Source organism: Pleurodeles waltl, chromosome 7 (genome assembly GCF_031143425.1).
Source record: "Pleurodeles waltl isolate 20211129_DDA chromosome 7, aPleWal1.hap1.20221129, whole genome shotgun sequence".
NCBI lineage: Eukaryota > Metazoa > Chordata > Amphibia > Caudata > Salamandridae > Pleurodeles > Pleurodeles waltl.
Window position 1 is genome coordinate 174,155,088 of NC_090446.1, and position 27,369 is coordinate 174,182,456.

Below are 27,369 nucleotides of genomic sequence, written 5' to 3' on the forward strand. Positions count from 1 at the left end.
TTTAGGGCTTTCTTCCTGTAGAACCGTCTCTGATCAATGTTTGTGTATTTGCGTTTTAGCTGCTCCTCAGCTAGTATCTTCGGTAACCATCTGTGCCCTCATCTGCTCTCACTCTCTTCTTGGCAAGGACTTTGTCTCACCTCCTCTCCCCTGGGCATCTTACTGTATCGTGCATTTTCGCACAGCGTCCAAGTGTTAGAATCTCTTTCCGTTGTCTTTTGGTTTTATCACTCCATTTCTCTCTCGCCCATTCTTACCTAAAATATCATCTGTTGCCTCGTGCGTATTTCATTAATTGCATTGCAATGATTACACTTGAGTTAATTTATGCACACACATTTTTAGCCTTAAAAATAAAGTCTTAATAGTTTCTGGTTGCATCCTCCCTTTTTAGCCCGGAAGCGCATCTTGGTCAAGTTGCTGCACAGACACACCTAAATAAAATATGCGCCCTGCAGCCCATAAACACAGAGCTGCCCGCGGATCTCCTATTTGTGACATTCTCTGCTAATAAGTGTTTTTATTTGTAGCTGACCTGAATAGATCTATATGTACAGCTCTGTTGATGAATACATTAGTGTGTGGGCGGGCCTCAGTCCGTCAATATCAGTCTTTGTGAGGGTCCATTTGCATTTCTCTTCATGGACTGCTTTTCAAGCTCAAACAGAGGAGGATTTGTGCTCTTTTTCTCGTGTCCGAGTTCTTGGAGATTAACACTATGAGGTATTCAATCTCTTGGTTTTGGGATATTTCGAACAATCTTCTCTGCAACATCTGGCTGTTTAGAATGAAGGCAGTTACAGGTTCCTAGGTTGTGAATAGGGTGCTGGCTGCATTGTCCACAATTAATAAAAGGTTTATTATGCAGTGTTAAAGTTCACGTCTATACCAACAAAACCAAACACAAGATTTAAACATAAGGGCAAAAAAAACCATTAATATCAGTTGATTGCATTCTCATCAGGAAATATTAAAGTGGTAATCCATTGAAAAGGGAAAAAAAAACAATTATTTTTGCCAGTGAGACATTAACAATAATTACCAACTTTGTAACATCATTCACCAGTTGTTTAGGGTTAATTCAAATTTAATTGCATTTTGATGGTGCACCAAGATTATATTGTGTAGAGATAACCATACAGTCATTTGAAATTATCTTCCTGTGTGCTGTCTTTTATTGTGACTGATTACATAACTATCTTCTTGCTTTTAATGAGATTTCCTAAAAATGTTGTGCACTCGTTAGTGCATTCATTCATACACGTTCACACATCATACTTGCTCCTTCAAATAGTCAATTGATCTTTTCTTAGTGCCTCACACCTGCTAGTCTGTTAGCCAGGCTGAAACAGGTATAAAGACCAGGTCGCTCAGTAAATTGATGGATCATTTGTAGATCACAATGAGGTTCTTAAAAGAGAAGCTGGCTTTTCTATCGAACCCCCGTAGCAGCACAACATCTGCCTCAGTTGAGTCAGATCCTAACAAATGGACACAAAGTCTCCTTGTAGCACTTGTGCACTGAGTAAACTCTAGATCAAGGCACTTAAAATCCAAGATCTGGAGACCAAATCATGCCATCATCTGAATCTGTTCATTGTGCTGTCTGATTGAGCTTGTCTGTATTCAGAACCTGACCATTAGTGCCTTTTGGCACTACTGAGAGAACCTAAAAAAAGAAGAGATGATGAGGAGTGATATCTGGAAAGACTTCTTCGCTGTTGTTTAGTTTTGTCTATGTATTTTTTGGCAGGACGTGAAGTAAAAGGGCAGCAAGTAACACACATGACATAACTGTTGTATCCTTTAGTCATATACTGATGCAGCGGCATCGAATAGTATACCACAAATGTCGATGCCCAGATACACTCCCCTCTAAAGGGATACAGAATCAAGGAACTTGTGATGGTCAAACAGGAGAGGCCCGGCTGTCTGATCGGAGAGTGGTGAGATGATATTACATCTCACCCCTTGTGTTGATGAATTTAAACACACTTTGGGGTAACTAATATGTGCTCCTTCCAAACAGATGTTCCAATTGAAGGGATTTACACAATAAGCTAGGCCTGTTTTATGGACTTAGTGGCTTGCATTCTTTCCCAGCTAAGTCTATTTACTTGAAACATGGGATTGCAAAGGGTATCATTTGCCACTCGTTGCTTGCCCTTTGGTACCTGCGACTTTACTCCTGTGACCGTCCAGGCTCAGGGTTCAAGAAAGGCAGTGGCAAGGACATAAACTAAATTTCAGTCGGAGTTCTGTTAACTTTCTGTACTTTCTACTCTCTTGCCCTTCCCATGCCCACTCATAGGCTTATGTTGGGCCAAGGGATTGATGGTCAAACTCTGCTGCTTCTCTTGTTTAGGTGAAGCCCTGTGTTTGGTTTCGAAGTTTAATCAAATGTATTTCTTCTCTCAGTTGCACTGATGAATTGATCGGAGATGGTAATAGGATTACTGTCAGGGTCCTAACTTTTAAAGTTCTGATTTGGAATGCTACGCTCAGTGATATACTCACTCTGCCATAGGCAAGGTTATTGGGGAAATTGATAACCTTAAAGAGGTCTCAATTTTCATTTTGAACTAAACCATTGTTTTTCTTCAGCGTTTGTATTGTTTGTGTTGTTCCCCAGCGATGCTGCTACAGCAAAAGCAGCATATTGTATTATTTTAGACTCGAATCACTGCCTGCTGCTTTGCTGTGTTTCTTACTTTTGCATAAGTTTAACATCTCCTCTACCTCTGCCGTAGGTGTAACTGAAATTACTTAGAGGAGAATACTGCTGCAGGAGGGCCCTGCCTCTGAAGATGCCGCCACCTTTGGACATTGTGAAGGTCGCTGTTGAGTGGCCAGGAGCCAATGCCCAGCTGATTGAAATTGATCAGGTACAAGGTCACTTAATGATTGAAATTGATCAGGTACAAGGTCACTTAAGTTTAAGATAAGTGTGGACAGCTGATCTTTTTAACTTCTCTCTAGTGTTGGACATAGGGTCTTTCAGCTCTGCTCTGGAGCTGTATGGGGAGACTTTACCTGCCACCAAACTGAATTAGGTGGGGGGCTGCTACTTTAACGGCAAAAGTGCTAATTATATATTTCTCAGGCTCACCCTACCCTATGAGAAAAGACTGATGAATTAATCTGTTAAAAGATTATACCAAGCTATTTCAGCAGGAAGCAAGTTGCAGACACTCCATCTTCTGAAATGCACTCCTTATAGCTGCTGTTGGAGTTACTGAGGGTCATCTCTGCCCTGCATAGACTTGTTAATTAAGGAAGCGATGTGGTAGATAGGTTAAAATTGGCTACAGTGCTCAAGGATCCAACATTTATGCCTTGAGTTGTATTTGTCATGATGCTATCTCAATCAGAAGCGATATGATTGGGGCTCCAAAGCAGGTACTTGGACTTCTAATGATATTATCTTTGAGCCATAGGTCGTGGGATTAACTTTTCAATGATGTCATGATTATGCTAACCACATCTTCAAAAATCCTTTCTCAATTTGGTCATGAAGTGTTGAAAATAATGGGAGAGTCTTAGCTGCAGTTTGTATTTTAATGATTAACAAATAATTTGCTTTCCATTTCCCTCTGCTGGTCGGACCCTGATCACTCAGTATGTGTCATTTAATAGGCCATTCCAGTTTTCTGTTCGCATGTTCCTAGTAGTGGTATGCACATAGGAGTTGTACTGAAAGACCAGTGTCTGAGTTGTTGGTACATCATTTTTAAAGGTGCATTGTGTAAGCTACCCTGCATTTCACTTTTCAGTGGTTTCCTTGTGTCCCCGTACTTTGAAGTAAGGATGGCTGTAACATCAACATTAGATGGTTAGTACAAAGCAAATTAGGGACGATAAAAATAAGGTGAATAACTAGCTGCGAAATTTATGACTCGTATATTGAAGGTTGCAGGAGTTCATGGAGAAAGTAAGCCAAAGGTTATTTTAAATACTTTTTTTCTTACAGGTATAATAGTATATTAGAGCCTAGGTCCTCTCTCTCCCCCTCGCTCTCTCTGTGTGTGTGTGTGTGTGTGTGTGTGTGTGTGTTCTGTGTGAGTTCTGTGTGTTTGTAAGTTATGCGTGCATCCGTGTGTGCGCCTTCAGGAGGGTGGTGCAGCAGACAGTATGCATGAACTGAGTGGCAACACTTGTAGGATGCTGACAGGAGAGCACCTGTAGCAAAATGGCCATTCTTGTGTGAAGAGAGAATGATTGTATTGTCAGGCTTCTTTTTGTGGCGTCAGATCACTGTGGGAGGGATTGATAGTTCCAGAGGATGACCGATTTAGGCCCACACCTCTCAGGGTGGTGGGCAACTTCGTGTCAGTTGATTAGCTCTAGCACAGACACAGTAACAATGTACAGTAAACTGTCTTGTTAGAGCTATTGCTTTTAAAAAGAAAATGTCCTCATTTAAATAACGAAAGTCTATGGCAGTTAAATGATGACCAAGAAAACAAACCATATGAATTTTAGACATTTCTGGAACCAAGCTACAACACCAAACAAATGTTTAAGGATTAATTGGTGAGATTCCATGTTTGTAATTGGATTGGGGCCTATGTACATTCCTACCCTGTGAAGAGGGGGGCGGGTTTTTGTGGCTATTGTCTCAAACATATCATTTGAGTATTGGGGCTTATCCAACTGCTGTGTTTCTCAATGGCTAAATGTGGTAGATGGAATGCAACTTTAGCAACGGTCAGCTATGATACGTAAATGTTTCTATCTTGTCATGGACCTTGATGCACAAAGAAGAGAATGAAACTTTTACAAGCTATCTTAATGGAAAGTTTAAATTCTATTAAGGACAAGGAAACAAGGATTATGCTTTTCTTTCTATATTTTATTTTTTTCCAGCAGAGTTCCAAGAGACAAAACCACCTTTACCAGAACACCACAGGGAAAGAACTACAGAAAATGCAGCCAATCAACAGTCCATAACACATCCATGACTCCCCAGGCTTTTCCTCTTTCTTGACACAATAGGAAAAAAACATAGTCTTCAGTATTTGCGTTTTGTGGAATTGTTACCTGAAAGCAGCAAAGAAACCTGGAGTGACTGCATTATCCTGCAGAATTTACATCAGTTATACCTTTCTAACACCATTGAAAAACATTCCAACAAGTAACATAGCCATGTGCACGATTCAACCATCCTGTTTAATTCAGAACAACAATATCCACAATCGGGTAAGAAAAACCAGTAGGAGAAACATACTCACTCCTTATGAAGACTTAAATTTGAAAACATCCATCAAGGAGACTTGATGAATCAAATATAGCGGGACGGGAAGTGAAACTAATGGAGAGAACAATCCTCTCCTCTGTGTCCTTAATAGAATTGAAACTCACTGTTCCGATAGCTAGGAAATTGTTCATACTGTCAGGACCGGAGGCGAGAATAATGCTTGTTTAAAACTTGTCCACCATCAAAGATGCCATATCCATCACTGGTTTAAAAAAAAAAAAACCCAAAAAAAACCTTTCAAACATGGAGTCCGAGGACCAATCAGCAGCATTAATAATAGCCCCTTGAGAGAAGGCTTTTGAGCCCATAGTCCCTCTTACTGAGTAGGCCACTAAAAGTGACACATTTAATGCCTGCCTCCTGCATGACCTAACGGACCCAGTGAGCAATGGTGGGGGAGAAGACAGCTTTAAAAGTTTTTCTCAATTAAATCAAAAGCTGATGTTCTCCTGGGGGGCACACTTTTTCTGTCATTTTTTATATGCTTTAAGGCAATGGACCAACATAATTAAGGATATTTGTCTAAGGCTGGGTAGTAAATCACCCTTGAGTCTGTTTTGGTTCTTCTGGAAACATAAAACGTGTCTCTTTGTAGAGGAAAAACTCAACTTAAATAGTCTAGAGCTCTCAGATCTGAGACCCTACGACAAGAGATCAGGTACACAAGCCTTCACAATTTTGCTGACAGCTGTTTGTGCGAAAGATAATACCAGCCGAGAGGCAAAAAGAAAAGGACCCAAACGTGAGCCACGTTGTGAAAGGACTGGAGGCTCTAACTGCCACAAACTCGTTTTGAACTGTTCTCTCAATCACTAATCTGCAGTCTGATTGGATGCCCTTGGAAGGTACTTCGCCATGACCAATACATTGTTGTTCAAGAAATAAGTCTAGAGCACCTTGGCTAGGTCCGCTAGGACCTTCGATCTGGAGCTTCCCAGGTAATTTTTATAATGGATTACTGAGAAGTTGTCCAACTTTAGCAGCATGCAGCAGCTTACCTTTTCCCTGGTCCAGTATTGCACTGCGATTGAACCTACCATGAGTTCCAGGCAGTTGATATGAAGAGTTTGTTCCTCTGCGACCATTTACCGCCTGTGAAGGAGTCGCTGCAACTAGCTCTCCAACTGGACTTGCTGGCATCCGATTCAATGATTAGATCTGGGCCCAAGCCAAATATGGCTCGGCTGTTTAACGTCTACATGTGGGACAACCACCACTTAATTTCTGTCCTCATCTCCTCCGTCAGGAGAATTTGTTCAAGTACTGGAGTCCCCTGCATAGGTGGAAAGCTTTGAGCCATTGCAGGGTCCTGTAATGCAGAGGTCCTAGGAATATTGCTTGGATAGACAAGAACAGGAGTCCCACTATCCGACCACCTGGCGTAAAGACGTCAAGTGTTTGGATAGTCTTTCTCAATTCCCTGCAAATCTTCGCAGCATTCCTGGAGTTGATAACGTAACCCAGAAATGTGGTCTGCTCGGATGATGTCAGCAGCAACTTTTTGGTATTTATGATGAAACCTACTCTCTAGGAATTGAATCTCGTGGTGCAACTGGTCTCGCAACCTGAAAGGCATTGATCCATCAGAAGGAGATTGTTGGGATGAAGCGGCCTCCTCTGGCCCTTAAATACTCCACCACAGGTTTCAGAACTTTGGTCAAGCGCCAAGAGACCGAAGAAAGGCCGAAAGGGAGATTTGTGTACTCGTAGAGCAGACATCACCATTAGAATTGTCAAAACAGTGTGGAGGAAACATCAGGACTGTTGAGTACGCATCTTTGAAGTCAAGCCGCATTATCAAGTCATTTGGGCGCAGCAAGTCCCAAAGGAGGTGTGTTTCCTCCATTTTTAAATGGTGGTAGACTACCCAGCTGTGGAACTCCCTTAGATTGATGACAGCTCGTTGGTCATCGTCCAGTTTTTCCATTACGCAAAAAATTGCTCACAAAACCCTGAGAGTGTCGAAAAGATGGGGTGATAGCCTCCTTTCGAAGCAAATCTTTGACTTCGTGATCCATCAAAGCCACCTGCTCTTGGGGAAAAAAAACTAGGGGGCACGATGAAAGTGAACCATAAAACGAAATTTGGAAAACGTAGACCGTTTAGAGTACCCAAGCGTCTGAGGTAAAAGGTAAAAAGTTGTGAATAAACTGTGCTAGATTAGACCCTTCTATCAAATGGGAACCTGAAAGAACACTCACTGGCTTGGAATCCCTGGAAGTGGCCTCTGAAGGTCCCTCTGGCACATGTTCTTGCTGGCCCCCTCTTATGGGGAAGAATTCTCCGGAACGAGCTTGGTCCTGTCCCTTGTGATAGCCTTGCCTCATTGGAGGGCCTTGGACATAAAATCGGCTGGTCGAGTGCCCTCTACCACGACCGACCCTGACAAAAAGGCAGAGTTGAAAAACTTTCATAATAGAGGCCTGGGCCTTGTCTAGTGACGTAAACGTGGCCACAAATTTTGCCAGTTCTTTGACGAAGAGGTTGCCAAATAGACCCCCTTGCGCCACCATGCCGGCCTCCGTGGAAGTGTGATCCTCGAGATTGGGGTTCACTTTAAAGTGCAGCAAACTGTGTTTCACTGTAGATAGGGCACAGTTAGCATTTCTAAGGAAAATAACTGCTCATTGTGCCCAACCGGTGACTGCTTCAGGAAACAGCTGGCCACCTGAGGATTTGGCCTCCTCAGCTAGCTCTAATATTTTTGAGAGGGGCCAATTGACGTCCAGTAGTTTGTTGTGGAAAGGTTTCCAAGACCTATCAATACCTTTTCTGGGATCCCAAATACATTTTTGCATGAAAGTGGCCATGCCGGAGTCAATTTCGCAGGGGGAGGTGGTGGACGGGGCTAGTGGACACCTTGCCTGCCAGAGAGCGGCATGGACATTCCGTCCGAAGCCTAGCACAAACCTCCATCTCCAAAGGCTTCCTAAGACGGTTTCCTACATACGTGCCCACTTTGTTGGAGGGAAACCATTTAGTGGACCAGGGATGGACCAGTTCCTTATTGTCAAGCATGTCAGAGGGCTCCCCTATTCCCTTAAGAGACTCTACAGAACCTAGAGTCTGAATTGGGTACAGTCACCATAGTCTAGAGGGGCCGCCTCATCATTGAAATCCTTATCTGCCAAGGTAAAAACCACAGGAACATCTTCTGCGGTGCTGAAGGCGTCTGCCGAAGTAGCCAACATGTGAGGAATGGGGTGTTCTTAAAACACCCGCTTAACACTGCCAAATGCTGTGTGGTCCACCCTGGATTCAATCCTGTGTTAGGAGGGGTGTTGTGCAGGTTAATTAAACTCCATTAGAACACTCTTGGACCGGGGCAGAGGAAGGTTCAGGCGAACTGGTCGTGTACATGCCAATTGAAGGAAGCACCTCTCAAGTGGTTCCATAGCTGAGGCCACCATCTGATGGATAGAGGCATCCATGGCCTTGAAGAATTCATTGTCTACAGGGAGGACCAAAATGGTCTCCTCTTTCACATATTCTTCTGCCAGCATAATGTCTGCTTAGTAAACACGTCAATCACCGAAGATTACCCTTACTGGGTGTGAGAGAAAGGCACAGGACTAATTGTGCACAGAAAGGACTTGGCCGACAAACGTCTCTTAGTAGTTCCGCAGGGTCACAGTGAGAACTGTGCAAACCCAGGTGAAATTTTGGCACTTTTTCTGCACTAGGAAAGGGCTGGGCAGAACCAGTCAAATTTTGGTGTGCCAAGGCACTGTAGCAATATGGGGTAATTCCCTTGGACCAATCTCCCTTGATTGTACCTGTAATGCAAACACCGCCTGGCCCCAGCCCTGAAGCAGCCGAGCGTGCAATGTGCTATTAACTGTTGACATGGAAAAACATGCCATGAGGATGCGTGCAGAGTACAGACCCGGATCAGCATCTGCCGCTTTGTTAAACTGTACTGACCCCGGCAAGGATGTCGGGGCTTACAAGGCACTCTGGGGAGGCTAAAAGGCTCATCTGCGGGAAAAGTGTCTGTTGTGTTTTCTTTAAATGAGTTGCTCTTCCTCTGCGAAGTAGAGAGACATGCAATACGCGTCCTCAAGTGCGCTCTGCCCTCTACAGGCGTAAAGGCCTCACTGCACTCTGCGGCCTCGATAAGGCGAAAGCTGTGACTGGTGCGTTGATGTGCTCCTGTGGCAAACGAGCATACAGTGTAAATAAACAAAAAAAACATAAAGCAGTTCTCTAAAACTATAAATCAAATATGTACTGTAACACAAAATAGCAAGCGAATAAGATGGCACTTACCTTTTCTGGAAACAGGAAAGAAAGAGCAAGTGCCTGGGGAGGCGTCTACATACAGAGATGTATAATTGGACTGTTGATTGGCTGTAATTTTCTGTAGTTCTTTCCCGTGGTGTTCTGGGAAAGGTGTTTTTGTCTCTTTGAACTGTGCTGGAAGAAAATTAAGGATAGAAATACAAGCATAATCCTGACCTCTAGTCCTGACATAGAACTCATTTTGAGCACAGATGGTCAGTAATCTGTGGGAAGTAGACTGAGGTTATCAACCACAAAGATTTCAATTTCAAGGTGCAAAGTAACTATTCCTTCAAAGTTTGTTTCCACTTACCATGGCCATTTGTGATCCAGTGGACAGTATAATGTGGTGTGGCTAGACACAATTGAAGAGGAGACTACCAGCTTCAATACATAACCTCAACACTGGGCTATTGGTGATGGGAAAGAACCTTTTTTTAACACTTATTTTTGTATTGGCATTTGTGAAACAATAACATATTTCCTCAGTATGGATTGCTGCATGATTTGTTTTGATGCAGTTTACATTACCATTTCAGTATCAACACTCCAATAATTGGGTCCCAGATATTTGTCATCAATTCACGCTTTGGTGATCCAGGTCCTCCCACTTTGTATTAGAGAGGAGTGTGTTAACTAACATAGCTTCAGGGGGGACATGTTGTCCAAGCCAGTCATGGCGACGAGGGAGTGGGGAGCCAGAAGCACCCACCCAGCGCAACACTGAGCAGTATCTCTCCATGCATAGTGGGCAAGCAAGCCAAGCCCCCACCCCCAAAAGCTCACACCCAGTAACCGTCAGTCCATCTGTTGCCCTCCCACAGACCCTCCCGTGATGTGTCACAATCCCTCAGGTTGGTGGTTGTCAACGCCTCAGGAATCCCCACCCTGATCAGCTGTATCCGGAGGCTGTTTGCACCCTTTCACCACCTCCAACCACAGGTCGAAGTGATTGGGTAGTTCTCTGATGCATCTGGCCCAACCCTCTTCAGCCAGTCTGCACCTCCCCTTCCCAGGTCCTTTCACCAAAATCCCTGGTGCTGCTGGGGATCCCCTGCAGGGAAAGAAAGGTATCCCCTCCGGCACACCAAACTTCTGCGGCCGACTGTGTCCTTCATTCGGGGTATGTCTCTTATCCGGGGTCTCACTCATTGTGTCCAGTCCAGGGCTCACATCGAGGGCGCCACACAGCTCCTCAGTGGCTGACAATAGTTGTGTTGCATGGGGGAGGGGTTTGTTACCCCACTCACCCTGCCCCCCAGCACCGACCCCTCTAGTTGTCTCACCAGGCAACTGCAGGCCTCTGGGTAGGACTGCCGGACTCCCCTCCAGTGGTCACCTCTCCAGTGCAAGCCCCTCTGCTCTTGCGGGGATTAGACTGAGTCAGCCCATGAGCACAAACCCCCGGGGCAGCTAGGCCGCAAACCTATCAGGTGCTGTCTGTCATCCTTTAGGCTCTCGGGGGCTGGCGTCACTCCACAGGAGCTACCACCACTCCACAGGGGCTGCCACGGGCACTGCGCCAATCAATGTGTGCCGTGGCCCTCCGACACCCCACTCTCCTGGCGCTCAACTGGGAACCGGCTCCCAGCCTCTTTCAAGGGCGAGTCACCACTCATTCTGCTGCTCAAGGGTGCCTGTCTTTTCCCAAGGGCCTTGTTAGTGATGATAACCTTCGGAAGTGTGTCCCAGAAGAACGATTGTTACGGGGTGGCTCAGAGCTCTGTATTCATGCGTCCACCATCATGGCCTGCATAGCCATGCCCCGGGAGACTGAGGATAATAGGGATCCAATGCAGGAGTTCATTATATGGTAACGGAGAAAGACTATGCTTACAAAAACAGGTCCCTAAGAGTCAATTCAGAATAACTAACACCCATGATGTGCAAGACATACAGCTAACAAAATAAATAGTAATGTGGATGTGTGGTAAAGCCCTTAAGAGCTCAACATGGTAGGACTGAAGCTCAGTAATTACCTCACCTACAATTACTGTTACAGGTAGTAATATCCACATTTGGAATAATGATGTTGCGGTCGTACTTAAGCGCCACCCTTGTGCACTGATGTCCGTTCCTTTCTATCCACACCATGCGCAGATCTGGAGAAGAGCAAGCCTGGTCATTTTTTGACTGAATTTGACCTGTTTGTCGGCTTTTTGGACTACTTTGGTGCGTCGAGGGATGTCTCGTAAGACCAACTTCACGCCTTGCGACGCCTGTCACCATATGATGTCAATGATGGACCCGCGCATGGTGTGTTTGTGGTGTTTGGAGAATGACCACAACCCGAAGTCGTGCTCCGAGTGCCATGCCATGAACCCGAAGCCTTTGAGGGAGTGATCCCTAAAACTTTTAGTGGCCCGGCGATCAACTCCACGATGCTCCCAGTCTCGCTCGAGGGTACGGTCTTGAAACCGCTCACGGAGTCATCACTACTCCTCCGCATCCCATTCAAAATCGTCTAGCCTTCTTCGACTTCTTCTTATGACCTGAATGTCCAGATGTTCTTAGACTTCACCCCCTCGCTAGACCGATGCAACGCGGGAAGAGCGTCAGTGCTCGAGGCCTCTGTCCCCAGAGCCTACTTCTGGATCCACTCTGCGCGTCCTCCAGTTTCCGGGAGCTGGAGCCAGCGTAAGGAATTTTATGGCCAGAAGCCTCATTTTTGGGCAGACCAAATACACCCTCCACGCCACCTCCACTCCAGGGCCCCTGCGGATCCGTGCTGACACAGGTGGTACCATTGTGACCTTCCCCAGCTCCAGCTAACACGCCCATTGGGCCTGTAATCAATGTCATCCTAATCCTGATCCCTGATGACCCAGAGCCGGAATGGCATCGATCGACACCGCTTCCAACTTCGATGGGGCCTACTCACCCCAGGTTGGATTCGGACCCTTATTATAATGGGTAGGAATATGAGGAACAATTGGAGGGTTTTCTGGACCTATTAGAATACCAGCTAGAAAACCCTGATTTGGACTGGGCACAGGAATTGGTATAAGCTAGTGGTCTGAATACTTCTCCAGACGCTGGCATGCTTTCCCCTCCTACCGTGGCTATGGCAGAGGGGAGCGTCTTATTCCATGGTGGTCAGTGGAGCGGCTGAGGTCTCTGACCTTGAGCTTCCCACTGTGGCAGTCAGGACTAACCTCTTGATGAAAGTGCTTCAGCCTGGGGCTTCTACTTCGGAGCCTCATCTTCCATTTAATGAAGCCCTCACTGATGTCCTTCTGGGTACTTGGTCCAGACCCAGCACTGGGGGCTCCATGTGACTAGGACAATCGGCTGCCGCCATCAGCCTGCTCCGAACGACCCTAAATTTCTGTCCCCACACATCACGCCTGAGAGCTTTTTCATTCAGACATCCTTGTCATCTGGCGCATTCCCATCCGCTCAACCGAATAGGGAATCAGAGACTGGACCAACTTGGGAAGAAGATCTTTTCTTACTCCAGTCTGGCATTGCGCTCTGTGAACATCTCATGCTTTTTGGGCTGCTACACCCAATCACTGTGGGTTCCCGGTCTCACAGGTATAGCCGCAGGTCCCGGAGGAGGCCCGTGCCATCATCTTCCCCAAGCTGTTGCTGATGGGAGGGATGTAGCTAAGTTCACGATTCGTTGTGGGTTGGACACAACTGACTCACTGGGCAGATTGGGTTTATCGATGGTGGTCTTGAGGCACCACGCCTGGTTCCGTGCCATCATCTTCCCCAAGCTGTTGCTGATGGGAGGGATCTAGCTAAATTCACGATTCGTTGTGGGTTGGACACAACTGACTCACTGGGCAGATTGGGTTTGTCGATGGTGGTCTTGAGGCACCACGCCTGGTTGAGGATGTCTGTTTTTTTTTTTTGAGGGATGTCCAAAGGTCTCTCATGGACATGCCCTTCGATGGCACCAGTCTCTTCGGAGACAAAGCAGACTGCCCTCGAGAGATTCAAGGAGTCCCGGGCTGCGGCTTGGCCCTTTAACCTAGCGACTGCCCGTTGCCCACAACAGTCTGCTTTTCGCCCCTTTAGTGGCCACAGAATCTGCTACCTGTCGTGTCCTTACCCTGCCAGCCACAGAACCGCACATGCTTCCCAGCCACTGCGCGGCCGTGGATGCAGAATCCCATGGGCTCTTGGGACAGGGAACCAGAAGTCTGCCCAGCCCACCCCGGCCCTGCAGCAGCCTCCAAGCCTTTCTAGCCTGTCTCCCCCCATCTCAGACCAGTTGGAGGCAGAATTGGCCATCACCTGCCCCACTGGGAATCTATTGCGACGAACAGGTGGGTTTTTCAGATTGTCCAAAGGGGCTACTCCCTCCTCTTCGAGACCGCCCCTCCGGCCATGCCTCCATTCTACGGCCGCTTCCTCGAGGGCCATCTGGAACCTCTCTACGAGGAAGTCACTGCTCTCTTGGCCAAGTGGTGCATAGAAAGGGCCCCTGCACCAGAAGTAGGTTGTGGTTATTCCAGCTACTTTTTGGTGCTCAAAAAGAACAAGAGCCTATGAACCATCCTAGACCTGTTCACTCTGGCTCAGGTCCTATCTGCCTTGGAACCAGGAGACTGGATGGTAGCTTTGTACTTGCAGGATGCTTACTTCCATATACCCGTCTTCCCTGCCCACAGGTGCTACGTGGTAGGTCACAAGCACTTTCAATTTACTGTGCTCCCCTTCAGCCTTACCAGCACCCCTCGGGTGTTCACGAAAGTGATAGTGGTGGTTGCAGCTCATCTAGCAGGTTGGGAATTTCAGTCTTCTCTTATCTTGACGATTGGCTGTTGAAGGGGAACACGCCCGGGAAAGGTGTCTCCCACCTTCAGACGATGGCGAACCTTCTGCATTCACTGGGGTTCACTATAAACGTGCCCAAGTCACACCTGACTCCTGCTCAGATGCTCCCTTTCATCTGAGCAGTTATGGGCACAGTGCAGTTTGGGGCCTATCCTCAAGAAAAGAGTGTCCAGGATCTCCAGGCTATGATTTCAATGTTTCAGCCTCTGTTCTGGATTTCAGTGAGAATGACTCGGAGGCTGCCGGGCCTCATGGCCTCCTGCATCCTGCAGGTAATGCATGCCAGATGGCTTATGCAGGCTCTTCAGTGGGACCTAAAGTTCCAATGGGTGCAAACATCAAGGGAATCTCTCTGGCATGGTCCAGATCTCGGCAGGATCTGCATAAAACCTGCAGTGGTGGCTTTTCGAATCACGATTGGGTCAGCAGCAGATCCCTCTCCCTTCCCCAAGCAGATTCCACAGAAGTGACAGATGCGTCACTCCTGTCATGGGACCGGCCTCATGAGAGAGGCGGAGATTAGAGATCAATCTTTTGGAGCTCCAGATGATCAGCCTTGCACTGAAAGCATTCCATCCCTCTCTGAAAGGGAAAGTGGTGCAGGTGTTCACAGACAACACTACCGCCATGTAGTACTGCAACAAGCAGGGCGGAGTGGGGTTGTGGACCCTTTGTCAAGAGGCTCTGTGTCTCTGAAAGTGGCTGGAACATTATGGCATCACCCTGGTGGTTCACCAGCTAGCGGGCTCTCTGAATGCCAGAGCAGACGAACTGCCTAGTCAGTCACAAATAGTGTCTCCACCAGGGAGGTGGTGCAGGCTCTCTTTCAGTTGTGGGGAGAATCTTGGTTAGATCGGTTCGCCTCCTCAGAGAATGTGCAGTGTCAGCTGTTAGGCACATTGGAGTCTCCAAGGCGGCACTCGCTCGGTGTCGCTTTCCGTCCTGAGAGGAAGTTAGGCCTCCTACAAAAACCTTCCCGGCAATACCACTTCTGTCGAGAGTTCTGATTAAGATCAAGAACGACTGGGCCCAAGTATCCTTGTGGCTCCTGACTAAGAGTCTGGTATCTGGAGCTACTGAGCATGGCTACAGATCCTCTGAGCAGACTTCCGCTTTGGGAGGATATTCTGTCACAGCAGCAGGAGACAGTTCTCCACCCTAACCTGTTCAATCTTCGCCTACAGGTGTTTAGATTGAGTGGCAACAGTTGACAGCTTTCGACCTTCCGCCCGAAGGCTGTGATCTTATCGAGGCAGCTAGACGTCCCTCCACCAAAATGGTATACGCCTGCCGTTGGTTTAAATTTGTGGCGTGGTTTACCAACAAGTCTGTTGACCCTCTTTCTGCAGCTCTCTCTGAGGTTCTCTTGTTGATTCTTTCTTTGGCCCAGCAGGGCTCTGCTTTTGGCACCCTTAAAGGTTATTTATCGACCATCTCTGACTTAGATTGCTAGACCAACCTTCTGTATTCAGATCTCCCATTGTTGTAAGGTTTCTAAAGGGACTTAACCGTTTGTTTCCTCCGACCTCATTCATTATGCCCCAATGGGACTTCAACCTGGTCCTGACTTACCTCATGTGTGTGCCATTTGAGCTGATGGACAATTGTCCCTTGCGGCTCTTAACCATCAAGACGTTTTTTCTTATTGCCATCACCTCTGCTCGCAGAGTGAATGAGTTTCAAACTCTTTCTTCCAAGCCATAATTTTTGTCTGTCCTCCCTGGCAGTGTTGCTTCGTACAAGGGCCTCCTTCCTTTCTAAGGTTGTTACCCCTTTTCACATAGGCCAATCCATCACTTTGCTTACTTTTTACACACCCCCATGTCCCTTTCATGAAGAGGAGAGACTCCACCGTCTGTATCCAAAAACAGCGTTGGCGTTCTACCACAGTTGTACTAAAGATTTCAAGGTGGAAGATCAACTCATTGTTGGATATGTGGGTGCAAAGACAGGGAAGGCGAAGAGGAAGCGTACCATCTCTGAATGGTTATTGTTCTGAATCAAAATGTGCTACACTCTGGCAAAGAAGCAACCATCCCGAGGGCTTGTGTGCTCACTCAACCACAGCAACTGCTGCTACCACAGAGCACGCCGAGTTCCTGTCCTGGATATCTGCCTGGCAGCAATGTGGGCATCTCGGCACACGTTCACAAAACATTACTGCCTGGACAGTCAGGTCTGCAAAGACGGCTACTTTGGTCGTTCTGTCCTGCAGGACGTTTTAGTATGGACTTGATTTAGAGCCCACCACTGGGGATGGTATCGCTTAGGTATCTATTCTAAGGTGAGGAATCTGCAACTAGAAGTATCTATCTGATGAACAAGTTACTTAACTTTGGTAATGATTTATGTGGGAGAGACATATTCTAGTTGCAGATTCCTTACCGACCCATCCATCTTCCCCTCTTGTGAACTGATTTCTAGGGACAGGGATTTCGCTTTCAGGGCCCTAGCTCTGGAGCACCAATTTCAGAGTTCTTCACGGCTCCATTCTACTGGTGTGGAAAGTCGTGAAAAGAAACTGACGGGTTGGCACTTAAGTACGACCGTGGCGTCATCATGGTGACCATAATGCCTACGACAAACGCGGAGTTGACCACAGTCACCTGATGCTGTGCAAGGGTGCTGCTTGAAGAAAAATCTCGAGATGCAGTCTGACGCCTCGGGGGAAATTCTAGGGTAAGGAATCTGCAACTAGAACATGTCTGTAGCAGATAAATCATTACCAAAGGTAAGTAAATTGTTTGTCAGAACCACTCCCACCCTTATGACTACACAGATTATACAAATCTGGAACCAACTTCACTTCACTAACCTCGACCACAAACACCCCAACACAGCCACATTCATTCAACTGCCTCTCATCCATTGCACAATTTAGAGCCTTAGAATATGACCCACGTGCTCCACCAACACCTCTTACCCATACTCCTCCATCCTAAACAGACGCAAACAAAATAAACAACATAGCATTCTTTGCAATTTCGCATCCCCATGTCTATTGCACAACAGTGCTACTCTACAAAAAGAACACAATTCACCATGTCACTGGCAACCACCATCGCCATCACTGACACAGAGACCCAACAAAATGTCTTCTAAGCCTGCTGGATGAGGAGCACAATATTGAAAAACAAAGGTATTATGACCCTCATACAGTTAATATCAGCACTAATTACACACCTGTTACAAGTTCAAAATATAGTGATGGCTCTTCTACAAAACAAAATTACACCACCACTTAAACACAATCTTTAAACTGCCTACTCATAAATTCTCAATCACTCTCCAAGAACAAGCACCACATCTATGACCCACTCACTGATACACAACCTGACTTACTCTTCATAACTGAATCATGGTTGGGAGATGACCAGGCCCAGTGATGCATGAAGCCATTCCTCCCAGCATTCAAACCATCACACAACACAGTTTAGACAAAAGAGGAGGTGGACTAGCTGTTATATTGCAACAAGCAATAAATCTCAGCAAAACAGACAACAAGTTTGTGAGGCCCTTGTAGGAAGCTGGCTCTGTATATACTATATAAAAATGAGATGTAATGAGCACAGAGTCCAGGGGTTCCCCAGGGGCTTAACAGAGGCTTAAGTATGTAATACTAATGCTCTCTTTTATGGTAGCGTGGTCGAGCAGTTAGGCTTATCAAAGGGAAGTGCAAAGCATTTGTTGTATACACACAGGCAATAAGTGAAGTACACACTCAATGACTAACTCCAGGCCAATTGTTTTTATATAGCAAAAATATATTTTGTTACTTTATTTCTAGAACCACAAAATTCAAGTTGCAGGTAAGTACATTTGCAAGTAAGTATCCAACATAAGTATCAATACCACTTTGTTTGAATTTGACAAGTTAAAACGTTCCTTGAATAAATAGCAATAATCTGTTTTAATATTTGACAGTGCAATTCTCCTAGACAGTTGTGGGGGAAGAAAAGTTGGCACAGTTTCAAGGTAAATACAAGACCTACAGTTTCAGTCTCCAGGGGTTAGGATGTCCACAGGTAGGGGTTCAAGTTAACTCCAAACACCCACCACCAGCAACACGGGGCCACCCGGGTGCAGAGGTCAAAGTTGATGTAGATTTAACATGAGCTCCTATGGCGACTGGGAGCACTCGGAATCAGGCCTGCTTGATGGTATGTACCAGTGTCTTTGGAGGGCAGACCTGAGGGTTTTAGAGGAGCACAATGGGGGCCACAGGTCAACATCAAACGTACACCCTCAGCAGCTCAGGGGCTGCTGAGTGCAGGGTGCAAACAGCATCAGGCTCCCAATGCTTTCCAATAGGGGGACTCCGGGGGTCCCAAAGATGCTGCAGGTCAAGTCTAGGAGGTCTGTTCTGGAAAACCAAAGGCTGGATAAGGAGGAGGGCTACTGGCTGTATGTTGCTAGACCAGTGGTCTGATTCCCCAAGGCCAGTGGGCTGCGGGTGCAGAGGTACCTTTGGGCTTAGACTATCTTCATCCGGTTCTCTCGTGGTCAGGGAGGCCCTCTGGATTTAGTCTTCAGGCGTTGTAGTGTTGGACAGGAGGGGGTCAACCCAGAGTGGACACTAGGTCAGAATCGCCTGGAGACCAGCTCTAGTCGGTTAGGCCACCTGCACAGGTCGTCTGGTGCAAAATGGGCAGGACTTGCAGATCCGAGGCGGGTCTGAAGTCCTTTGTTGGAGTTTCTTTTTGGACAGAGCCACTGTCGACTGGAGATCTTGGTCCTCTGGGGTGCAGGCAGTCCTCTTGAGGCTTTTAAGAGGTTGCTGGTCCTGCAGGATGTGTTGCCTTCTTGTTGCATGGCTGCAGAAGCTGGAGACAGGCCTGTAGGGCTGGAGCCAAGTCAGTTGGTGTCTTCATTCTTCTCTGCAAGGGGGTCAGCTTAGCAGTCCCTCTTACTTCCTGACATCGCCAGAAATCCGACTAGTTAGGTTCAGGGGAGCCCTTAAATCCTGGATTTAGGAGTGTTACAGGGGTCAGAGGGCAGTAGGCAATGGCTACTGTCCCTTAGGGTGACATCATCCTTCCGGTGTCCACTCCCTCTGGGGAGGGGAGCACAAATCTAACCCTGATGTGCATGTCCTCAAAACCAAGATTGAGGATTTTGCAAGGAGGGAGTCACTTCAGCTCTGGACACCTTGGTGGTGGTCCCAGCTGAAGTGGTCACTCCTTGTTTTCCCGCCGGACTTGCTGCCAGAAGTGGGTCTTTGTCTGGTGGGGGTGGGGAGGGGTGGGTTGCATCTCCACTAGCTGGAGTGACCTAGGGCACTGGAACAGGAAGCCTGAGCCTTTGAGGGGAGGAGTGCAGGCTTTGTTTCTGGGCACAGAGAGCACAAAGGCTCTCACCCCATGTGGTCAGAAACTTGTCTGGAAGTGGCAGGCAGGCACAGACCAGTCAGTCCTGCACTAGATGTTTGGCTAAAATACAGGGGGCATCTCTAAGATGCACTCTGGTTGCATTTTTCAATAAATCCTATACTGCCATGAGTGCTAAGAAGTTTGATACACAACTTTCCACACTTCAGTGAAGCCAATATGGAGCTGTGGAGTTCATAATGACAAACTCCCAGCCCATAAACTCATTATGGCAACACTGCACTTGCAATGTCTAAGGATGGACTTCGACACTGTAGGGCATTTTTCTCATGCAACTGTGCACTCACCTGTGGTATATTGCACCCTGCCTTGGGGCTGTGTAAGGCCTGCTAGAGGGGTGTCTTACCTATGCCACAGGCAGTGGTTTGTGGGCATGGCACCCTGAGAGGGGTGCCATGACGACTTTGTCTTTTTTCCCCCACCAGCACACAAGCTGCAATGGCAGTGTGCATGTGCTTGGTGAGGGCTCCCCCTAGGGTGGCATAATACATGCTGAAGTCCTTGGGGTCGTTCTCTAGCCACAGGGCCCTTGGTACCATGGGTATCTTTGACAAGGAACTTAACTGTATGCCAGGGATGCGCCAATTGTGGAAGTAATAGTAAAAAAGAATTTTTGTGAAAGAACACTGACACTGAGATGGGGCCTGATTAGCAGGATCACACAGCACACTCTGTCAAGTGAGAGACAGAGAGAGAGACCAAATCCGAATGCTAAAAAACTGAACTTCCCCATTCTACATATCTAAAGAAAGATTAAAACCTTATAACACTATACGTCAACCTATGCGTTCTTGGGGACCTATATATTTGATTTTGACAAACCCAATATGCCCCATCACAAAACTATCATCACTGGCCTAGTTGCATTGAACCCACATCAGATTGTACATAGTACCACACACATCGCTGGACACATCCTAGATGTAATTTTTGCAAACCCAGAGCTACTTACAATTCAAAGCATCACACCAATCACATGGTCAGACCATCATTTGATAACTTTCTAACATAAAGCACAGCAAATCATCACACCCAAGGCTACCCTACATAGATCCAATTTTTAATACTTAAAAACACAACTAACAGCAATGCACATCTAGCCGTAGTACATTTTGTTCACAAACTTTACGAGTGGCTACGGGAAGCTTTCGAAACACTAATACGACTCAGAAAAATAAAACAGGACAGAAAAACAAGAACCTTGGAGAAACACAGAAGTAAAAAAGATAAACAACAAATCAGAAGGCTGCAATAAACCTGGCTCTAAACAAACAACATTCAAGACAAACTTCACCTACACAAACTTAACAAAATATACAAATCATCAAGCAAAAAAACGAAAGAAAAAAAAGTACTACTCAGACAGATTTTAAAATTATATATCTGCAAATAAAGAATTGTATAAAACTCAACAAATTTCAAAAATCTAAATGCACAGAAGGAACTCATCCCATTACTCAAGAATTGGCAAACTGGCAAATCATCACACAACCAAGGCACACGCATTGGACTCTTTTTTTTTTGGGGGAAGAAAAAAAAAGGAAAATCACCAGCACCAACCTGTTCCCAAAAGCCCCTCCAAGCATAAGCCAACCCATCTGTACTCCTTCAAACAAATATCACAAAGTGAATTTTTGGATCTGGTCAAAGCAAGAAGGCTTTTGAGCTGCCCTTCGGACCCTTATCCACCACACATCTTCAGGAACATTCTTTTATCTACCTCTGGTGCCACACCAGTAAGACGAATCATGAATAATTCTTTACAGGAATCTTTCCTGAAGACCTTAAAAAGGCATACATACACCCATTATTAAAGAAAACAAACATGGACCTGAATGACCCCACCAACTACACACTGATTACAAATGGACCTTTCCTTGGCAAACTGATCGAAAGAGCTGCTTTAACCCAGATGTCACAATTCATAGAAGATAACTCCATACTTTCAGACTAGCAAACTGGATTCCTCCTAGGAAAAGCACTGAATCTGCATTGTTGCCATCTGGGATGATCTTAAAAACACAATAGACCGCAGTGGAGTTGCAGCACTACTTCTCCTGGACCTCTCAGCTGCCTTTGACACAGTTGACCATGACACCCTAATATAAAGACTCTATGAAGCCGGGACAGAGGAGACTGGCTTTAACTAGATCACATCCTACCTTCAAAACCGATCTAATGTCATCCACGCTCCCCATTTCACATCCAAACCGTGCTTCACAAAAGTAAGGGTCCCTCAAGGCGCAATCATCTCACCCATGCTTTTCAACATCTACATGATGTAATTACTGGCAATGACCAATGAATTTCATCTCGCATGCTACAGCTATGCAGAAAACACACAAATACTTATTAAACTGGAATGCCCCAAACACATTGGAAACTCACAAATCTTCAGTTGCCTCAGCTGTTGATCATTGACTGACATGGAACCATCTCAAACTGAATGTCTTCAAAACAGAAATGTTCACCTGTGTCAGTTGGAAAAATGATGACCCACTCTGCGCCTGGCCTGACAATCTGGGACCACCTCCTAAAGTATCTAAGGAATTTGGAAACCTTGGAATTACCATGAACTGTAAGTTAACAATGAATGCGCAAATGGACAAATTAGCAAGATCAAGCTTCATGACCATGAAAACTCTTGAACTTATCTTCCCACACCTCGGATTCCCACACAAGGTGCAGGCTACTAGCTCTCTTGTACCATCTAAACTGGATTATGCCAATGGCCTCCTGCATGGATTATGTTATCTGATATGAAAAAACTTCAGCACTCTCAGATCTTGGCTGCCAGACTACTCCTACATGTAAAGCCACAAGCTCACATATCCCCTGCCTTGAGGGCCATACGTTGGTTACCGGTTGCCAGAAGATCCATCTTCAAGTTGCTTTATCACCCACAAAACAATACATCTAACAGGACCGCGATATTCATCAGGAATGAAACCACAAAATACATAAAATTTTTTAAAAAAAACTCCGCTCAAGATTGGCAGCTTGCCTCAAAACACCACCATATGAGAAAAAGACAATAGGTGGTATATCTTTCTCAGTTCAAGCGGCCAAACAATGGAATTCATTACCCCCAAATATAAGATCCACGGATAACTATCTTATCTTCAGAGGACTACTCAAGAGTTGGCTCTTTCCTACATGACTACCATACCGGAACAGCAATGGACTCCATATCCCTGTATATGTAAACATTTATAATTTCATTAGATGTATATATCTAGATATGTGTTTCTTTGTTAAAATAGGTATAATAACTATTGTATCTTAAAATATATACTTTCTGTTCACCCCTGTTTTAACAAAAGTATATTTTACTAATTGTTGTATGTATGGGTGTATATATATATATTATTAGGTATATGTGTATGTATATACATATATGTGTGTATATTCTACACTTAACATGTTCATAGGTCATTGTATAGTTTCTATATAAGTTGTTTGATTAGATGCTTAAGATTCTGTTTATTTTATCTATTGCAATAGGTAAATATTATCTTAACTATTTATCAGCATTTCACTATTGAAATATTGAGGAAAGATAAAATAATGTTATAAAAGTACACAAGTAAATTTACTTCAAATACTGCAACCTCTGAATGTCTGTTTATATGATACAACTTAAACTTCAATATATTACATTCCTTACACATATTTTCCCTTACTATGTAATCATGTATCTATTTATCTAATACTTTAGCCCTACGGTACAAGAGGAAAAAAGCTCTCTTGAAAGCCTTACTCTGTCTCACCATCACCATAACTCTGTCAGTATGTCTTGTATCTCCCCTCTCTGACTCATCCCAAATCCATTCAACTACTATGATCTAAAAAATAACCCTTTCTAGATTCATCCCTCCTCTACCCCTCCTTGCTCACCCCAAACCTTAGTTTACTACTATGATCTCCCAAACAACCCTACTAAATTTTCCCTCATTTATTTCACCTTTAACTCATCCTAAACCCCATTTTACTGTGATCGTCCCAATCCCTTTCTACATACTCCTCCCCCCCTCCATTTCTTCTTTACTCATCCCAGTCCGCATCTTGCTACTATAATCTCCCAATTACCTTTTCTCAATTCTTCCCTCCTCTATCCCTCTGTTATTCTATTCAATCCAACTAACAGACTCAAGTCCTCCGCTCAAATTAAATCATACCTCCCTATACTGATACTGTTCTTATATTCCCCTGTACTAATCCCCCACTAATCCTTTTGGATTCCGGAGCAGCCTGTGACTCGCCGAAAAGCACTTAGACGCCTTGTCAGGGGTAGTAAGCGCTATATAAAGGCAATTACAATTACAATTGTGTATAAATAATTGATGAGCGGAATAGAGGCAAGTTTTTTTTTTTTTTTTTTTAATGGTCCATATCCCCCATTAGGAGCTTGCTTCAAGTGTGTAATATGATGGGAAAAGTGTTGCGGAGCTGCAAATATCAAAAGAAGTGATGTTTTTGCATATTGTAAGATTCTTGAAGGCTGAGAAATGAGCTCATATGAACACCAGACAAGATTTTGCCAAGTCTAGAAGTACCAATTATGTTTCCCATACCTGGAAGCACTCCAGGGTGACAGCCTCATGGAATATAGTCCATCCACAATGGTGTTGCCTTAGAGGCTCAAGAATTGCACAGCAGGCTGACCAAGTGTCTCATGCCAGAGTTTCAATACACTTTTTGTCTTTGGGGGCAGTTCATTGTTTCTTTGCCCCTCTACTTTTAATGAAAAAGCCAATTTTCCCCAGTGTCCTCCTTTCGGTGATAAAAGTGGGGACGGGTCAGAATGGGGGGTATACAGCAAGTCCTTATGCATTTAATAAATATGCTGCTCAGTAATATGCTAGACATTCGTAGCCCAAATGCCTGTGTCGAAATGCTGATTTATAGCTCTTAGCCATTCCTATTCTTGGTGCTTTTTCATTTCAAAGGAAATTCATAAGTAGTTGTAGAAAAATAGAGTAAACAATGTGGGATCTGAACTAGGTAGGTTTAGCGCTGGTAAAGTAGACGGGATTGGGAGATCATTTTAAATATGTCTGGACAATGGGAGGAGGAGCCAGAAGTATACATCTCTGTTTAGCCTGGACAGTTCTTTGAGAATGTTACATTCCCACACTATGCCTTCCTCAAGTGCAGTATGCTCTCAAGTATTTGAATCAGTTAGTGGAAACCTGCTGCCTAGAGACCCAACACATGTCCTGTGCTTCCATTCTGATGGGATATACCACTGATTTAGACAGGTTCACTCTAATACCAAAAATTCTTACAGAATTTCAAGGACACTGGCACCTTACTCCAGAGGATCCCTGAGGTACACTAACAAATCATCTGCATTGAGTGATGCACTATTGAAGACCCCATGAGCCCACTCAAACCTCTTAACCAGGGCATTCCCTCCGAGACACTCATCAAAGGGTTCAGTAGCCACTGTAAAAAGTAAAGGGAAGAGAGCAAACTTGTTGTGTGCCTTTTTGAATGGGGAAGTTATATAACAACTTCTGATACGTGCCAAGTGCTTGTTTGCCGTATGCCTATCAAGATGGACACAAGTTCCAAGCCAAGGGTTTGGCCTATTATCATGTCTTTCTTTTCCGACCGCCAAAGCAGTATCTCTTTATCAAATGGTATTTCTAAATCATGTGTATAAAGTTGCCTCTCACCACGCCCTGCTGTGTGCAAGGTTCGTTCATTATTTTTCAAAATTTCTGCGGTTGTACCCTGGTGTTTTATATTTTGTGTAATATTTCTAAGTGCGCTAAGCGACACTGCACTCTGGCCACTATCTCATTTGGGGGCATAGGCGCTTCTTCCATTATCCCATCTTGCAGTGTGTCTAGTCTATTTCCCGTCTTTATTTGAGTTTATCAAGCTCTTTCAGAAGAGTGTTCTTTAGTGTGTTGTTTGTCTGAGAGATTGCATTTTTGGGAATTCGTATGGAGGAGTCTACTTCTAGTGGCCATTCTTCCCGGATCTCTGCACATTTACTGATGTTTGAGTGTGTGTTTAATTGTACATGTTTAAAAGCATGTATCTCTGATAGAAAGTATTCTTGTGTATGATTTTACCCAAATCTCATGGACCATAAAACTTCTTGTCTCATCCCATCCTTTGAATTTCCTAAGATTATGTAGCAATGGATTTTTTTCACCCTTCAACAGAGTTCTAGGGGTGCAGCGGCCCCTACATTCTGTGTCCTTGGTGATTTAGACTAGAGTTTCACCACTTGCACAGTGGCCGTCTGCATGTTTTGCATTAGTCTGGCTTCTCATCGTGCAGTCATGTAACCCTCCACAACCATTGCGTGTCAGCGTGTTTTAAATGGCAGTTGGTCTAGTTGTCCAAGATGGGGTGATATGAACAGTACTCTGTATCTGTCACATTTATGTATTAGGACAATTCATGCTAGTCTCAGAACAAATGGTATGTTTTCTTTCTGTCTTTAGCATTTCTAATAGTATACTTTTATATCAGGTAATTCTTTGACTAGTTTGCTAGGTAAATCATTAGGGCTTGGAGTTATTCCAGACTGAAGTTGTGTAACTGCATTTTCAATATTCTTAAGGTTATTTCCTTACCTAATTCTGGTATTTGCTGTTCCTACAACATTTCCATCTTACAGCAGTGCTTAATATGAGCTGGTGGTTTCCGGTGCTCAGCACTGGCACTTAATTGTTAACTCTGGCAGGTATGATGGTCTGCCACCTGGTGGTACTGTTTGTCTAATTTAGAGTAGTGGTTTTATTAACTAAATATACAATACAAATCACTAATCTTCCACCCAAGTAATCCTTATAGCTTTGGGTGGCCTAGAATAGTCAGTATTGTCACACTTGTAGGAGTGTGATGGCTAGTATTTGTGTTGATACTGTCAATGGCAGCACTGCCATGGGCAATGGGTGGTGCAAGCTGCAGTGGCCTCCTGACGGGGGCCCTGGCACTTATTATTTTTCAAATTAAATGCAGTTTTACAGCCTGAAATAAAGTATATAACGTTGTCTGCCCCACAGCCTATTCTAGAGCTGTAAGTGTTAATAATAATCTGCAATGGTGTCTGTTTCTTAGTCTCCTATTACAGACTGACTGGATTCAGTCTCTATTGCATGAGTGTGCCGTCCACTATCTTCTTGTTTGGTAGGAATGCAGTTAGCTTTTTACTCTGCTACCACTTCCACTGAAATGAGAACTTCTATAGGTCTGAAGCGTTAATGTATTACAGTTAAATAGGTGTAACTTTTATTGATATTGATAATTATCTTTTATAGTTGCCTTCCAAACCTAAACTAAATGTTGTGAGGGATACAGCAGGACAATGTTCATCGACACCCTTACAGTCTCTCCAGTTGCTGTGGCCGCATTTTAACATGTAATACTATTGCTGTTGGATTTCAAGGGCTCCATCAAATAACTGTCTTATATTGATTGTGTTAAATCACAGCCCAGCAAAACCAATTTTAACCTAGTCTCCGAGAGGATGAATTAGGATTTTAGGTCTTCTGGGGATGGATGGGGAGATTGCTATCCATGCATCCTTCTTTTTAAAAGAAATTCCTAGTGATTTTATAGCATATGTTATCTTTTGTATTTTTCTTTGTAGAAGCGGCCGCTAGCTTCCGTAATCAAGGAGGTGTGTGATGG

At 44.9% G+C, this 27,369-nt stretch overlaps 1 protein-coding gene across 6 annotated transcripts in view; it reads left to right on the forward strand.

The window, feature by feature from the left end:
• Positions 1-27,369, forward strand: part of ELMO2 (engulfment and cell motility 2) — a 334,163-nt gene that overhangs the window by 96,250 nt on the left and 210,544 nt on the right. For all 6 annotated transcript variants that reach the window (XM_069243482.1, XM_069243485.1, XM_069243483.1 and 3 more), the window contains 2 exons: positions 2,751-2,885; positions 27,329-27,369. In XM_069243482.1, the coding sequence (XP_069099583.1) occupies positions 2,808-2,885; positions 27,329-27,369 (119 nt within the window). In that variant the 5' untranslated portion in view covers positions 2,751-2,807. The remainder of the gene's footprint in view (positions 1-2,750; positions 2,886-27,328) is intronic.